Below are 14,295 nucleotides of genomic sequence, written 5' to 3'. Positions count from 1 at the left end.
AAGACCTGAGCTGAGATCAAGAGTCAGATGCTTAACTAGCTGGGCCACTCAGGTGCCCCTAGAATTAGCCACTTCTGTGGCTGTATCTGAAGAGGGGAATGAGATGACCCTGGTGATTCTGCCCTCTCTGGGAAGGGCCTGGTGGCAGGAAGTGAGGGAGAGCTGGGCCATGGCCCTGTGACTTCTGCAGGCCAGCCCTCAGTGAGTAACAGATGGGGATGGAGGCAAGCAGGGGCCACAAGGAATGGGCATGGGGGGTGGGGTCATTGTCTAAGCCGTGCTAGGAAAGGGGCCAAATAGGCCCAGATTTTGGGCTGGGAAGGACCAGGTTCTCCCTGCTCCTCGTTCATGCCTGAGGCCTCTGAAAGCAGTGAAGGTGCCCACCCATGCCTCTGCAGCTGGAACGGAACCTGGGATAGGGGGCCTTCTTTGGAGAACTTTGACAGTCCACTCACTGGCCAGGAGCTGGTTGCTGGGGAGCATGCTGGGAGAGAGTGGGGGGCATGCTAGGAAAGGGCCAGAGGGCATGCTGGCAGAGGACTAGGAGGGGTATGCTAGGAGACGGGGGCGGGGGGTATGCTAGGAGAGGTCCCAGGGTGCATGCTGGGAGAGAGGAGGGGGCAAGCTGGGTGAGAGTGAGGGGCATGCTGGGAGATAGTAAGAGGTAAGCTGGTAGAGTGCCGGGTTTGGGCAGATGCCCGATGGAAGAGAGGGGTTTAGAGAGCAGCTGGGACAGTCTCCAGGGCCAAGCCCACCCTCACCTGCCAGTGAAGCTCACCGAGAGGCTCTTTAGGGCAGGGATGGGAGCCCTCAAGGCTGCTTGTCCCCCAGGCCACAAATGGGAGGGGTTTCAAGGCCCAGGTATGTGCCATGTCAGAACCATCTATGGCCCCTGTGCCCTTGGGTGTCCTGCTCCTTGGGCTTCAGTTTTGTTACCTGCAAAATGGAGGCTTGGACAAGCAAAGCCTGATGTCTTTGCTTCTGGTTCTTTCTGCTGCAAGCCCCTGGGGTAGGTCCCCTGCTCAGTTGGCTTCCTCAGGCTGTGTGGGATGCTCTGAAAGTCCTTTAGGGAATCACTGTTCTGATCCCTGTTGTGGACGAGGTACTGCTTGTGTGTCACAGACCCGAACCTTGTGTTCTTGAGGTGCTGATACTCTTCCTAGAGTAGGCGCTTGAAGCCCAGCGGGGTCCAGCGACTCTTCCAAGGACACACAACGCATGGTGTCCAGATCTGTCCACTCTCAGTTTCCCTCTCTGGAGCTGAGCCCCGGTCCTGAGGGCGACTGGCTGGGCTGGGGAGAGAGATTGGGGCGACTCCTGATCTGGGTAGGGGGTGATGGGGCTGCCTCATCAGCTGGACTGTTTGGCGGAAGGCGAGCAACGTATGCGTCTGGGAGCTGAGGTTCCACGTGGCCTGGCCCCAATACAGGGACCAGAGCGTTACTCCCTGCTTTCGTCCCTCAGAGTCACCCCCGCTGGGCCCCGGTTCTGGACAAGGAGTCACTCTGATCCTGGGCAGAGCCACCAGGCAGTGAGGCCAGCACTAAAGACAGACAGTGCTGGTGGCCCCCCGGAGGTGGCACGGAGTGGTCACTTGAGCTGGGGCTCTGTCTGCCTTCAGGTCGGGTGGGGTGGCTGGCTTTTCAGGGGCCAAGTAAGAAGGGGTAGATTGGAGGTCTCATTTGAGACTTGGGGTAACATTCTCTTGGGGGTTAAGGCAGCCGTGTGATTCTGGATTTGATGGGTGTGTGGGCGTGGCTGGGGCCCCGGGCTTGGGCGACCCTGGGGAAGATGAAGTGGATGCTGAGCAGGGGAAGTCTGCAAGCCGAGTGTTCTGCTCGTTTATTTGTGAAGACTACATACAGCGTGCTAGCTGGGGCCTGGGATGGCAGGGAATATGGCCTTCAAGGAAGCAAATCTGCTTCCCCTTCCTATAGGTGCCCTAGGTGAGGCTGTAGGTCGCTGGCTAGCACGAGGGGCAGGTTTCATAGCCCTTCCTGGGTGCACTCAGCATCAGTCTTGGCACTTCTGCCCTCTGTCCCTGCACAGAGAAACAGAGCTTGGCCCACTCAGAGGACCCAGGATGGCTCCCGGGAAGGCCTGAGTAGGACCTGAGCTGAGGGGCTGTGGAAGGGAGGGGAGTGGACCAGGCTCTTCCTCCTGGGACCACCTGTAGCTTGCACCCAGGGGCTCATTATTGCTTTGACTTGTCTGTTGCCGAGGTGGCGCTAGGTCGGACTCCTTCTTGTTCTCAGGGCCCGCTCTGGTTGAAGAGGGGGTCCCTGGCTATTGTGTGAAGACCCTCTGGGACTGACTGCGAGGGCATGAGTCAGCTGGAGCCAGAGGGAGTCCTGCAGGAGGGATGTCCTTTCCCCCTAGACTCACTGGGAAGATGAGGGCTTGGGTCTTCAGACCACTGGTGGGGGCTGGTGTCAGGGGAGGCAGGGGAGCACCCTTTGAAGGGAGGTATAGCAGGGTTGTGGGGTGTGGGCCAAGTCACCCCCGTGGAGCTATACTAGGTGTTGGTACTGGGTTGTGGTGTCCTTCCAGACTCCGAGTCCAGAGGCAGGAGAGCAGGCTGAAGGGATCATGCTCCAGAACTTTATTGCTTCCTCAGCTGCTCTGCAAGGAGTGTGCTAAAGCCCCAGGGACCTCCAGAGAGCAGTTTCTCAGGTGCCCTATGGTGGGGGGCCAAGGGAGCCAGTTTGGGAGCAAACACACAGGGTCTGCATTGGCCTACTGGGCGCTGCCCTGCGAGAGGCAGCTGCCTGGGGGAGGGCTGGGCTTCATCCTGGGCACTGGCTGTGGAGTGCGGCTGAGGGCCCAGCTGCAGCTGGCACGTGCGAGGCAGGGCTCTGGGGGTGGCCCCTTGCACATCTGTGCCCAGTGTGCCCTGATCACAGCATGGCCTTGTTTGGGAAGCACAAGGGGCCCTGGTACGGCCTGAGGCCCTGGGCAAGCACAGCAGCCCGCCCCTGGGGAGACCCCTTCATCGGGGTGCAGAGGAGACAGGCTCTCGTAGGATGGTGAGGAGGGGAGGGAGATGATGGTAGCTTGGCAGGAAGAGAAACCGAGTCTGGAAGATTCTGTGGCATCAGATGAATCCAATAGCCTCGAGTCAGAAGCACATTTGAATCCTCGTTTCCGTCCCTGAAGCATCAAAAGTGGGACGGGCCCTTCCCCATTCCTGGTCCCACAGGGCCCACATCTGATCCCGGGTGGAATTCCAGAGAGGTTTCAATGCTGTGGACTGGCCCTTGTTTCTTCCTTTATCTTTAATCGGCAGGCCACAAGCTTTGAAGTTCCTCAGAATTCCGTGTGGCTAGGGTTCTAGAGGCTAGTCTGTGGTCTGTGGGGATTGAAGGAATTTTGGAGGTTTTTTTTTCTCCTTTCCACCACCCCTTGTTTCCCCTGCAACCCCCCCCCCCCATTGTACCTCTTATGTGCCACCCTGGAGCCCTCCCTGCACAAAACCTCTACTGTCTTCTGGAAGCCTTCATCATAATAAGCAGGCCGCTGCCTGTGGGGCCTGAGTGCCCAGGCTGTGGGGTTACTCACTGGTTCTACCAGTCTGTGTAGCCCCGGGCAGGTCACTGAACCTCTCAGCTCCCTCAATGGTCAGGCAGGGACAATGATGCTACGGAGACGAGTACAGGGCAAGAGCCAGCCCCACTGGGCCACTGCTGTGTGACACTCTGAGGACACCAGGAGAGGAAGAGCAGGACCTGTCTATGAGGAGGGAAAGCTTGTTTCCAGGGAGTGGGGAGGCAGGGGCAGCAGAGGTTTGAGGGTGCCTCGGGCATGCCCAGAAGGTTGGTTATGCCCCTGCTTGCCGTGGAGACCACCTTTCACCTCCTGTAGAGGCGCCACAGGCCAGGAGGGGGACTGTGGCATCTTTCTGGGTCTGTGTCTGCCTAGTGTTCTACCAGGGCAGGGGGGTTGCCGAGATGTGAGAGCCTCAGGCAGGGACACTCCAGGAGGGTGCTCTTCCCCTGCAGAAGCCAGCCTCTGGCACTGCTGTCCTTGGCCCCCCAGAAGCCCTCTCTCCTCCTGTCCTCCCACTGCCCCATATCACCGTCCTCAGCATAAGGCCCATCTCCTGCAGTGGGCCTTCAAGGCTAGGGGCCAGGCCTGGCTCACTTGTGCTGTTCTTTGTGAGCATGCATCAGCCTGTGGTCTGCCAGGCAGGGGTCATTCATCCCAGCTAACAGAGGAGGAGACTGAGTCTCAAAGAAGTTTGGTCACTTGCTCAGGGCTACATGTCCAGTGATGGCCAGGGTTGGGTGGGTCTTCATAACCTCAAAGCCAGTGTGCTCTCTCCCGCTTTGTGTGTGACTTCTGGAAGCGCCAGCATCTCACTCTTGGTGCTCCCATACCTCACCTGTGGGCTCAGCCTGTTCACCCCCTCTCTCACCCGGGGCTCAGTTTTGCTGTTCCTACCTTGTGTGGTACTGATAACCCAGAGGAACTGGAGGTTTTGCCTATGGGTGTGACGTCTCTGCTTGTCCTGCTGTCTCAGCAAGTCCCTGGTGCTGCCTCCCCAGCTCAGGGCCTTCCTCGTCTGGCCCAGTCTCCTGGCCCATCTTTTCCTCTTATATCCCATATCCTCCCTTGGCTGGGCCAGTGTCCTGAGAGTCATGGGCATGACCCCCACCCCCCACTTCTGTGCAGCCTGGCTAAGCCATTCCCTTCCACCTTTTAGAGTCTACCTCCAGGGCCATCCTCCGTCCCTGGCATGAGGCAGTGGGAGCCTGCTGGCCTAAGCTTTTGGGGCAAGGTGTTGGGTGTTCCACTCCCCTGTTCTGTGCTCATTGGTCCCCTGCTCCGTGGTTGTCTGAGGGCATGCCTGGGACATGCGCCAGTCCCACTATACATGGGTGCTGTGTCATTTGTATCATTCAGTCTGTGCCTTATCTGGGGTGGCGGGGTCTCCACTTTCCTGCCTTCCTTACAGGACAGAGAAGATTGCCGGGAAGAGATAGGTGCTGCCACGCCAGGAGGAATATCCCATGGCGCTCAGGGCTCCAAGGCAGGGGTGGCGATGAGGAGCATGGGATGCTCCATACACATTTGCATCCAGAGAGGAAGGAGCTGCCATGCTCCAAGGGGTGCTCTGGACCAGGTCGTGCCCAGGAACCATTGCACAGGTCTTGTCTTCCCCAGTCCGGCCAGTGCCCCGATGAGTGCAGCCGATCTGGGGCGGCCATCAGGTGCAGCCTGCGTTTCTCCACATGGGAGTGTAGGAAGAACAGAGTCAGGCACAGCGTGTGCCCCAGGCCCTCACCCTGGCCTTATCTTTCTCTTTGCAGACCGAGGGCACTCGACTGCAGAAGGATCTCCGGACCTACCTGGCCTCAGTCAAGGGTAAGGGGCAGGAGAGGACCTGGTCTGAGTAGGTGGGCTTCATGGGACACTGAGGGGCCTTTGCCACATGAAGCTGATGGGGGCAGAGCTGGGATGGGGACCAGGGTTTGTGGTGGAGGGGTAAGCGCTGGCAGTGGGGACCCACATACCTCCTGGGCCTTTCGAGTTGGGGGCAAGGGCGACCCTCCCTGTCCCGTCCCTGCCCCCATCTTCGTCCCCCCATGGCCCTGGCTGCAGCATGGCCCTTCTGCCCCACAGCCATGCACGAGGCCTCCAAGAAACTGAATGAATGTCTGCAGGAGGTGTACGAGCCCGACTGGCCTGGCAGGGATGAAGCCAACAAGATCGCTGAGGTGAGCGTGAGGCAGGTGACCTCCGTCCTTCCCAGAGGGCCCTCTGCTTTCAGCCCCAGACCCATCCCGCCCTGCCTTGTGCTCTGGGTCAAGCCCTTCTGGTCTTTGGGCATTCACATGCTGTGTGCCCTTGGGCAAATCCCCTCCCCTCCCCGACCCTCCCAGCCCCGGGTTTATCTGTTCCTTACAGTGGCCCTGGAAGAGGCTATTGGGCAGGAGTTACTACCTCTGTTTTACTTGAGGTTCTGAGAAGCTTCTGGGTTGTGAACCCCAGGTTTCTGGGAGGAGAGAGCGGGGGACTGAGCATAGCCCAGCTCCCCTGGCCATATTCTTATGAGCCCTCACCTCCTTCAGAACAATGACCTCCTCTGGCTGGATTACCACCAGAAGCTGGTGGACCAGGCGCTGCTGACCATGGACACCTACCTGGGCCAGTTCCCTGACATCAAGGTGAGAGGCACCCTTTGTAGGTCTGTCCTGCTCTGGCCCGGTAGCCTGTGCAGGGGAGGCAGGCGCTGAGGTGACCCTGCCTGAAGGCGGGCACCTCTCTCACCAGGCAATTCATCCCTCCCTCTGAGGCCAGCCACCGGCCCCCAGACCTGGGCCTTTCTGAGCTGAGGCCTTTGGGTCTCCAGACTACGGGAAGAGACCCCATGATGCACGTGTGTCTGTTTGACCGTGTCACTGTGGAGCAACTATAGGGTTGTAGGAAGTATGTAAGGGGAGGTGAGACCTGAGCACGAGTGCCTGATAGGTGCCCTCCCCTGTGGCCGATGGGCCCTGGGCGCTGCAGACGTGGAAGCAGAGGCGTTGAGGCCATTTGGTGGTGGTTGTGCTAGACCTAATCCCCTGGGGGTTGGGCTCCATGTGGGCGCCCATGGCACCCAATGCAGATGCTTTGGGCTCCTCGAGATCCTTATGGGGAGGGCAGGAGGGAGGCAGCGGTGCCAGCCTGGGAGTACAGAAGCCTGGGGTCCCGCAGGGAGGACGCTTGTGGACACGTTGCTGGCAAAAGTGTCTGGATATTGAAGGCAGTGGTTTGACCTCTGGATAAGGGCGGTCCCCAAGGCCATAGGCTGCCTTGTGAAGGGGTGAGCTCTTTGTCTCCAGAAATGTTGGAGCAAGCGAGTCAAGCATGCATTAGATGCACTTTTGAGCCTGGGGTCGATTGCCCTGCGCCTTTCGGCTTCATCCAGTTCCCAGTGCCCACAGCCCAGTTTCTCTGAGCCCAGCCTGGGTCGGCATCCCAGCGTGGGTGCCAGGCCCTGTTCAGCAACCCTCCCCCCACCCAACCTCCGTCTGTCCTCCAGTCACGCATTGCCAAGCGAGGGCGGAAGCTGGTGGACTATGACAGTGCCCGGCACCATTACGAGTCCCTCCAAACCGCCAAAAAGAAGGATGAAGCCAAAATTGCCAAGGTAAGGGCTGGAGGGCGGGGCTGGGGGAGAAACTAGAGGTGGGTACCCAGGTACCCTGGAGGGGCCTTCTTCCTGGGCCGTATTCACCGCACCCCTTTGCACTGTTGGGTCTCACTGCTCCCCTGGGGCAGGAATCATCAACCCCACTCACAGATGGGTTTACAGCTGGTGACTAGTCCCAGGTAGAGAGCGGGGTAGGGGATGCTGCTGGGCCTACGGCAGGTGAGGGAAAAGCACTTGTGGGCACCTGGGAGAGGGCCCACCCTGCCCATCCGATGGTGCTTGCCCTGGGTCCTGGGCCCTCTGCCCTTACCACTTTCTGAGGCCACTTTCCAGGATGAGAACAGGCCTGGCTTGGGTTTCACTGGAGCGGCCCCTCCCGACCTCGCGTGCTCCGAGTGGAATTCTGTCATGGGAGCCGACGTGACCCTGTCTCCGCTGGAACAAGCCGGAGGGCACAGGGCTTAAGCTGGTCACACTGTCCACAAGTGAGGGGCGGAGGGTGGATCCCCCTCCCCAGTCCACCCTGGGGCAGGACCAAGCTTGCTGAGCTCCCACTAACGATTCTCACATTTTGCTTTGCAGTTGGAGTTCACCCCTTTCTCTGCCCCTTCCCCAGGGCTCCCCTTAATTCTTTTAGCCTCAAGGGATCTTACCTGCTGGGGGGCTGGACCCCTGGAGGGGTGGCCGGCTTGTCTGTCACTGCATTTGGGACGTTTGGACTTGGTGTTTAATATCTGTGTCTCTGTTTCTCTCTCCCCATCTCCCTCCTGTTTCTCCACTCTCCTTTGCCTTGACCTCCCCTCCCCACCCCCAGCCTGTCTCGCTGCTTGAGAAAGCTGCCCCCCAGTGGTGCCAAGGCAAACTGCAGGCTCATCTCGTAGCTCAAACTAACCTGCTCCGAAATCAGGTGACACCGGCTTCTAACCTTGCACGTGCTGGCGCCTTCTGGTCTGTTGTCCTGTCCTTGGCGCTGGGCGCCGGTCTTGCGCTGCCCAGGCGGGGGGAGGGCTCGGTCACTCTCCTGGGTTGGGGGGCAGGGCCGTTTTCAAATGCCTCTGCTGAGAGAGCACCTGATTTAGATGAGACCTGAGGTCAAATGTGGCGGGGGAGGTGATGAGAGAGGCTTGGGGCGCTGGTTAACCTGGGTTGGGCCCCAGTCAAGTGCTTCGTGCCCAGGTCTCTGGTAGTCGTGGGACTCTGTGAAATCCTAGCCTCTGGGAACACAGGAAAGCCTCTGAGCCATTTGTCCTCTCTGAGGGCTCCTGTCCTGACATGTATGGTCCTTCGAGCCTCATAAAAGCTGGGAGGCTATCCAGAATTTACCAAAGAGACAAATCTGTCCAGAGAGGCAAAATCCCCAGCTCAAAGGGACCCTTGGGACCTGGGGACCCTCATGATGCTCCTGGATGGGGAGCCCTGGCAGAGCTCTTCAAGTGTGGTTGGGATGCTGAGACCTGGGACCTGAATGGTCTGCCCGTTAGGAGTTCCATAAAGGGCAAACTATGTACCACAGTGGTTCTGGTGGGCTTCTCGGAGGAGGGTCTTTGTACAAAACTCCTGACTGGTCCTAATACTCTGACAGTACTTTATTCTTCTCAGCTCTCTGCCCTTGGGACGGGCTGGGGTCTGGGTGAGCTCAGTGTGTTGGAGGACCACTATATACACCCTGGGAGAGGTTGCCTCATGGTTTCCTCTCCAGTGAAACTGACAGGACTCCAGCACCCCTTCATGGTCCTGAGGTGGGGATGGGCCAACAGAGCCCTGACCCACAAGGCTGGGTTTCTCTTTGGGCAGCTGCCCCATGTTTTCTGGACCATCTCCTGATTTCATCATCTTCAACCCACATGTGTTGAATGCCCGTGATGTGGAGAGCTCTGGGCTCAGCATGGGATCACAGACCAATTTCTTACCTGACTTGCTGCCTGATTTCTTTTAGGCCAAAGTTATGGGCTGACTTTGGAGTTGGTGACAGTCCCACCCTGAGGCTGGGGTAACCTAGATCTCCAAAGTCTGGGGGAGATGGTCCGTGGGAAGTGGAGAAGAGTTGGGGCTGGAGCACCAGCCTGACCTGTAGAGTCCAGGACTTCTGGCTGGAGGGAGAAGGGGCCACTGACCCAGCGCCAGGGTGTCTGCATAATTTTCCCTAAAATGGGTTTGGTGGGAGACCAGCTGAAAATTTTTGTTGTCCCTCAGAGACAGGGACAGTAGGGGCTTGGGGGTAGTGCCTATGGTTTGATTTTGGGCTCCTGAGATGCGTGTGGATGGGGGATCCTGCTGGGAGGGCCCCACACCCCTACCTCAGGGGAGCCACTAGGGAGCTAACGCATGTGATCTCATTTTTGGATGTGGGACTGCAGATGTTTGGCCTTTCGGCCAAATTGGCTTTCCCATTTGGACCCAATTTTTATTTGAGCATATCCTCTTTCTGCCCCAACCCTGCCTCACGCCTGGCTGGAAGCAGGAGAGCCTTCCGCGTTCCCATGGACAGCTGGCTGGCTGTGAGCTGGGGCACTGGGGTCCTGAGACGGTCCTGCTGGTTAACTTGACTTTGGGGAGGGAGTGTGACCTGATGAAGCTGTGCTCTCTCAAGCTGACCAGCACCACATACCCCGTGGGCTCGTTCTGAGCTGCTCTCCACACTGGCCACAGTCCCCTCAAACCTGCCTGCAGGACCCCGGTGCCCCGCAGCCTGGTCAGTGGCCTGTTGTGGCTGCTCCGCATGTCCGTCTGCATTTAGTTGAGCCATTGCGGCTGCAAAGCCTCCCCAACAACGGACAGCTCTCCCCCCACTTCCTGCCACCCCAGGTGCTTCTCAAACAGCCCGAATATGAGGAATGGGCCCCAAAGGGAATAACAGACACAGGCCCTGAGTCCCAGGAACACTAAAACAGAGGCAGCCCGGTCTTTGCAGCATCGCTGGGCGTGTGAACAGGGCTTGGGCTACCCACGTGGGCTGCTGTGCCACAGTCGTCACCATTGTCGTGGATGTTCCTCTGAGGCCTATGACCAGCATTGGGGGAGGCGGCTGAATCCCCAAGTTGAGGTGGTCTCTGGGGGTGCGGGAGCCAGACCAAGGCAGGTTCCTGGGGAACATGGGCCTTGAGCCAGACCGTTGGCAGCTGGGTCGGAGGGGTGTGTGACAGTGCCCGCACTGGGTGCCCTGTGCGAGTCCCTCATTCTCGGGGTGTAGACCCGTGTTAGTGGCCTCCTCTCAGGTACCAGCATGCCCCGTGGGGTAGGGCGGGGAAGGCCCTTTGGCTCCGATCCTCTGTGGGGGCTGCACCAGGCATGCATGTTCAAACAGACATTTCTTTTCTTCCTTCCCCCTCCTCTACCTTTAATTTTTAAATTAGATTTTAAATTAGATTTTAAAAAGTTAGGCGTGGAGCTTATGTTCCTTCTAGCAAGTTCTGATAATGAAGGTAATTGTAGGCAGGAGGAAGGTGGCGTCTCTCTCCTCCAGCCCCACCCACCCACGTCACTGAGGCTGGGCTGACTGGGGCTGGTGCCTGAAGCTGGATGGGACAGCTGGGTGGGCCGGGGAAATCTTGTGCTTTGTGGCAGTTTGGCGTTCTGGCCAGTTGGCTTGCCTTTGCCAGAGGGCCTGAGAATGGAAGGCTGCTGGCGGGAAGTGTTCTCCGGGGAGGGGCCTGCCACGTTCCTGGGTTGTGACTCAGACCCTGAATCCAAGTCACCCCCTTGAGTCACTGTTTCCAGCAGCCCCTTCCAAATGAGCTAGCAGAGCTCCTTCTCTGCCCAGGGTCTGTGACTCACCCCTACCCTTCCCTCAGCTTCAGCCCGCTGCCTTAGTCCCTACAGTCTTTGGCTGTGGGATGGGGCCTTAGCGCCACCTGATGGTGAGCGTGAGCAGGCCTGGAGGGCGCTGGGCCTGCCCTGGGAAGGGTGAAGGCTTTGGGGGTGAGCGCAGGCATCCTGCCCAGCAGCCTAGCTCCCTCCTCCCTGGCCCTGCCCTCTTCCCTGCCTTTCCTGGATGTGCCTGAGCTGCTGCCTCTGGCCTCCCGCTGGTGGGGACAGGTCACAGAGGAGAGAGGAGTAGGGATAGGAAATACTGCTGCCACATCCTACAGGGAGGTAGCGGAGGCAGAGTAGGACCTGCTTTGAGAAAGGGACAGTCAGGCAGGGACAGCAAGGACAAGGCCAAGGGAGCTGGGCAGCAGGTTGATGCTTAGCCTGAGAGGGGGTTACAGGTAAGTGGGCAGAATCCCTGCTGGGCTTGATCTGGGGTCTGCCTCTGCCTCCTTCCTGGGCCCCAGCCCCTGAGCCCCTTGTCTTGAGCTTTCTCGGAGTGCCCTGTTCACTTCTCACCTCTCTCCTGGCCCATGCGGGGCTAACGGGCTTCTCTCCTTTCCCCTTCCTGGAGCAGACCTGGAGGCAGGTGCCCCGAGAGGGGCCGCATGGGGAAGTCCCCTTGAGTGTCCTCATCTGGTTCAACCCATCTTGCCCAGAGCCCTGGTCCTAATGTGTTGGGTGGGAGGTTAGGGGAAGCAGGTCTTGGGGGTGGGCTTGGCCTGGCCTGGGCTGGCTGGGACTGAGGCCCAGCAGGGGGGAATGACCAGTCCCGCCCCTCAGGCAGAGGAGGAGCTCATCAAAGCCCAGAAAGTGTTTGAGGAGATGAACGTGGACCTGCAGGAAGAGCTGCCGTCCCTGTGGAACAGGTAAGTCCCAGGAGGTCCTGGGGCTGAGCCTTGGCCTCCCTCCTGAGGCTTCAGGCGGTGGCTTCCTGTGTTTGTCCACTGGGCCCCATGCCTTCCCATGGTTTGGGTCTCTGGGGCGGGTGGAAGTGGGGCTCTTCTGGGCTGTCTGCACTGATCTGTGTGTTCACTTCGCCCTTTTGCTTCCCTTCCTCCCTCCTGCAGCCGTGTGGGTTTCTACGTGAACACGTTTCAGAGCATTGCGGGCCTGGAGGAGAACTTCCACAAGGAGATGAGTAAGGTAGGTCCTGGTGACCCCTGCGCACTTCAGGCCTTGGGCTGTGCTCTGGTGCCAAGGGCCAGGGGCAGAGACATACAAGGGGCCGGTCAAGTGCCCGCTTTCTGGCTGGGGCTTGGTACACAGTGCCATCTCTGGGCCCTGGCGAGGAGCCACCCAGCCCTGCCCTCCAGGAGCTCTCCATTCTTAGAGGATCCAGGCCCAGCAGAAGTGCTGGAGAGGCTTATGAGCAGGACCCCTAGGCCCAGCCCCTGTCTCCTTCCAGTCCCCAGTCCAGTCCTCCTGCCTGGACAGAGCCAGCCACTCTCCAGCTGTCAGTGGTGACCCAGCGAGCTCAGAGACAGAATGGTGGCACCCTCTCCTAGTTCATAGGCAAATAATGAAGTACTGGAATTTTCTCTCATCTTTCTTAAGACATTGAAACATGTCCGTTTTATCTGCCAGAATCTGGTGTAAGAAGGGGTCTGATTAGCTTAAATTCTTATGTTGTGTTATGTTCATTTTGACTTAACTGGCAATTAAACTGGCAAAGCAGAGGTGGAGAAACCCAGTGCTGGCAGCCTTTCCCTCTGTGCTGTCGGCCGTTCTGCCTCTGTCTCTTGGCCCCAGAGGAACAAAGTGATGGTAGCTGATTCCAAGCCCAGGGTGGAGGAGAAAAAGCAGCTTGGGGCCTCTCCTGAGTCACCACCCTGACCATGGATTCCTGCCTTTTAGGTCTTCCCTTTCTTTTCCTTCCTCCCTTTAAAGATTTGAGACAACTTATGAAAAGTTAAAACAAACAAACAAACAAACAAACAGAAAAAGGCATTTGGGGAAAGGAAACATTTACATAAAGTAGGAAGAAAATTTAGTTCTGAGTTTCCTGGTGGCCAAAGCAAAAGAAGGAAATTTTCTCAGTCGTGAGAATGTTCTTTATACACAGGATACACCTCTTGTCTTGCCTGTGCTTTTGGTGAAATCTCTGGCAGTCGGAATGTGGCCTGGAAACATCTTGGCAAAATGACCTTAACAGTTAGAATCCGAAGTTAGTTTGCAGAAACAATGAAAAACTTTTAAAAACAGTACATGCTGTGGGAGGCATTTTAGGAAATGTCTACGAGTCCAGAGAAAAGACAGTCCTCCAAAACAGTAACGATTTAGCAGTGGAACCCATCTCCTCCATTTTTCCCCTTTGGTTTTCTGGGTCTGGTGTGCGGTTCCCAGTTCCGACTGATACAGTAAGGAAAGCTTATTCCTGGTTAGGGCCGGGGTGCCAGGAAGGGGCTAGCGTGTGGGAGAAGCAGGGATGTGACTGGGGACAGCGGGGCTGTTTGGTGGCCCCAGAGGCGCCGCTCACATGCCTGCTGTTCCTCCTGCAGCTCAACGAGAGCCTCAACGAGGTGCTGGTCAGCCTGGAGAAGCAGCACGGGAGCAACACCTTCCCAGTCAAGGCCCAGCCCAGGTGTGTGACGCGCACTGCAGTCTGGCTGCATATGGCGGGGGTGGGGGGGGTGTGGGGGGGTGTGGGGGGTGGGTGGGGGTGGGGGGGTGTGTGGGGGTGTGTGGGGTGGTGGGGGGGTGTGGTCCTGGGTGGCTCCTTCCTGCCAGACCAGGGCGAGGCTTGCATGCCCCGTCCCTCCGGTGTGTCCCACTGGGAAAGAGCACTGTGGGCAGTCTGTGTATGCCCTGAGCCTGGGCCTGCCTCTCCCATCGGTGGAGTGGGAGTAGCCAGGGACACTGTGCGCCTCTGGAGGGGCGGCCCAGGAACGAGGTGATTCAGTGCTGGTGCAGAGCCCCGGGGAGGCAGTGCCACACCTTCCCTCTCTCCGGCTCCTGGGAGAGGGCGAGTCCCTGGAGAGGGGCATTCTGCATACCCACAAAAGCATCCCGGTTGCTGTCTTCAGGCTGGCCCCACCTCTCAGGGCCCCTCCAGTGGCCAGGAGATTCCTGCTTCCTGAGGGGAAGCCACGAGGGAGGAGGGAGCGGGGAAGTGCCTTGCCCTCTGGCCCTGGCTCAGGGGAAACAATAGCGAGTCTGGGGTTTTCCTTCCTTTCTGGCTTGCACCTGTGGCGGCACAGTGTGGTGAGCGTGGACGAACCTCGCTGTCCTGTCCATAAAACTGGTGCATTTGTCTGTGCCTGGGGTCGCTGGGGCATCCCCCAGGACTGAGAAGGGAGTGGGTGTTGCTGCTCTCTTGCTCTCTTCTCCCTGAAAATAAGACCGGACAC

At 58.5% G+C, this 14,295-nt stretch overlaps 1 protein-coding gene across 16 annotated transcripts in view; it reads left to right on the top strand.

Moving 5' to 3' along the window:
• Window positions 1–14,295, top strand: part of BIN1 (bridging integrator 1) — a 55,202-nt gene that overhangs the window by 27,964 nt on the left and 12,943 nt on the right. For 9 of the 16 annotated variants that reach the window (XM_046018740.1, XM_046018743.1, XM_046018744.1 and 6 more), the window contains exons 3-10: window positions 5,310–5,364; window positions 5,623–5,717; window positions 6,072–6,167; window positions 7,028–7,135; window positions 7,953–8,045; window positions 11,729–11,814; window positions 12,016–12,091; window positions 13,447–13,529. In XM_046018740.1, coding sequence (XP_045874696.1) covers window positions 5,310–5,364; window positions 5,623–5,717; window positions 6,072–6,167; window positions 7,028–7,135; window positions 7,953–8,045; window positions 11,729–11,814; window positions 12,016–12,091; window positions 13,447–13,529 — 692 coding nt within the window. The remainder of the gene's footprint in view (window positions 1–5,309; window positions 5,365–5,622; window positions 5,718–6,071; window positions 6,168–7,027; window positions 7,136–7,952; window positions 8,046–11,728; window positions 11,815–12,015; window positions 12,092–13,446; window positions 13,530–14,295) is intronic. The other 7 variants (XM_046018742.1, XM_046018746.1, XM_046018751.1 and 4 more) reach the window with 1 other exon arrangement.

This window comes from Meles meles, chromosome 9 (genome assembly GCF_922984935.1).
Source record: "Meles meles chromosome 9, mMelMel3.1 paternal haplotype, whole genome shotgun sequence".
Classification (NCBI taxonomy): domain Eukaryota; kingdom Metazoa; phylum Chordata; class Mammalia; order Carnivora; family Mustelidae; genus Meles; species Meles meles.
The sequence above is the reverse complement of the archived record's forward strand: the minus strand, read 5'-3'. Positions and strand labels throughout refer to the sequence as shown.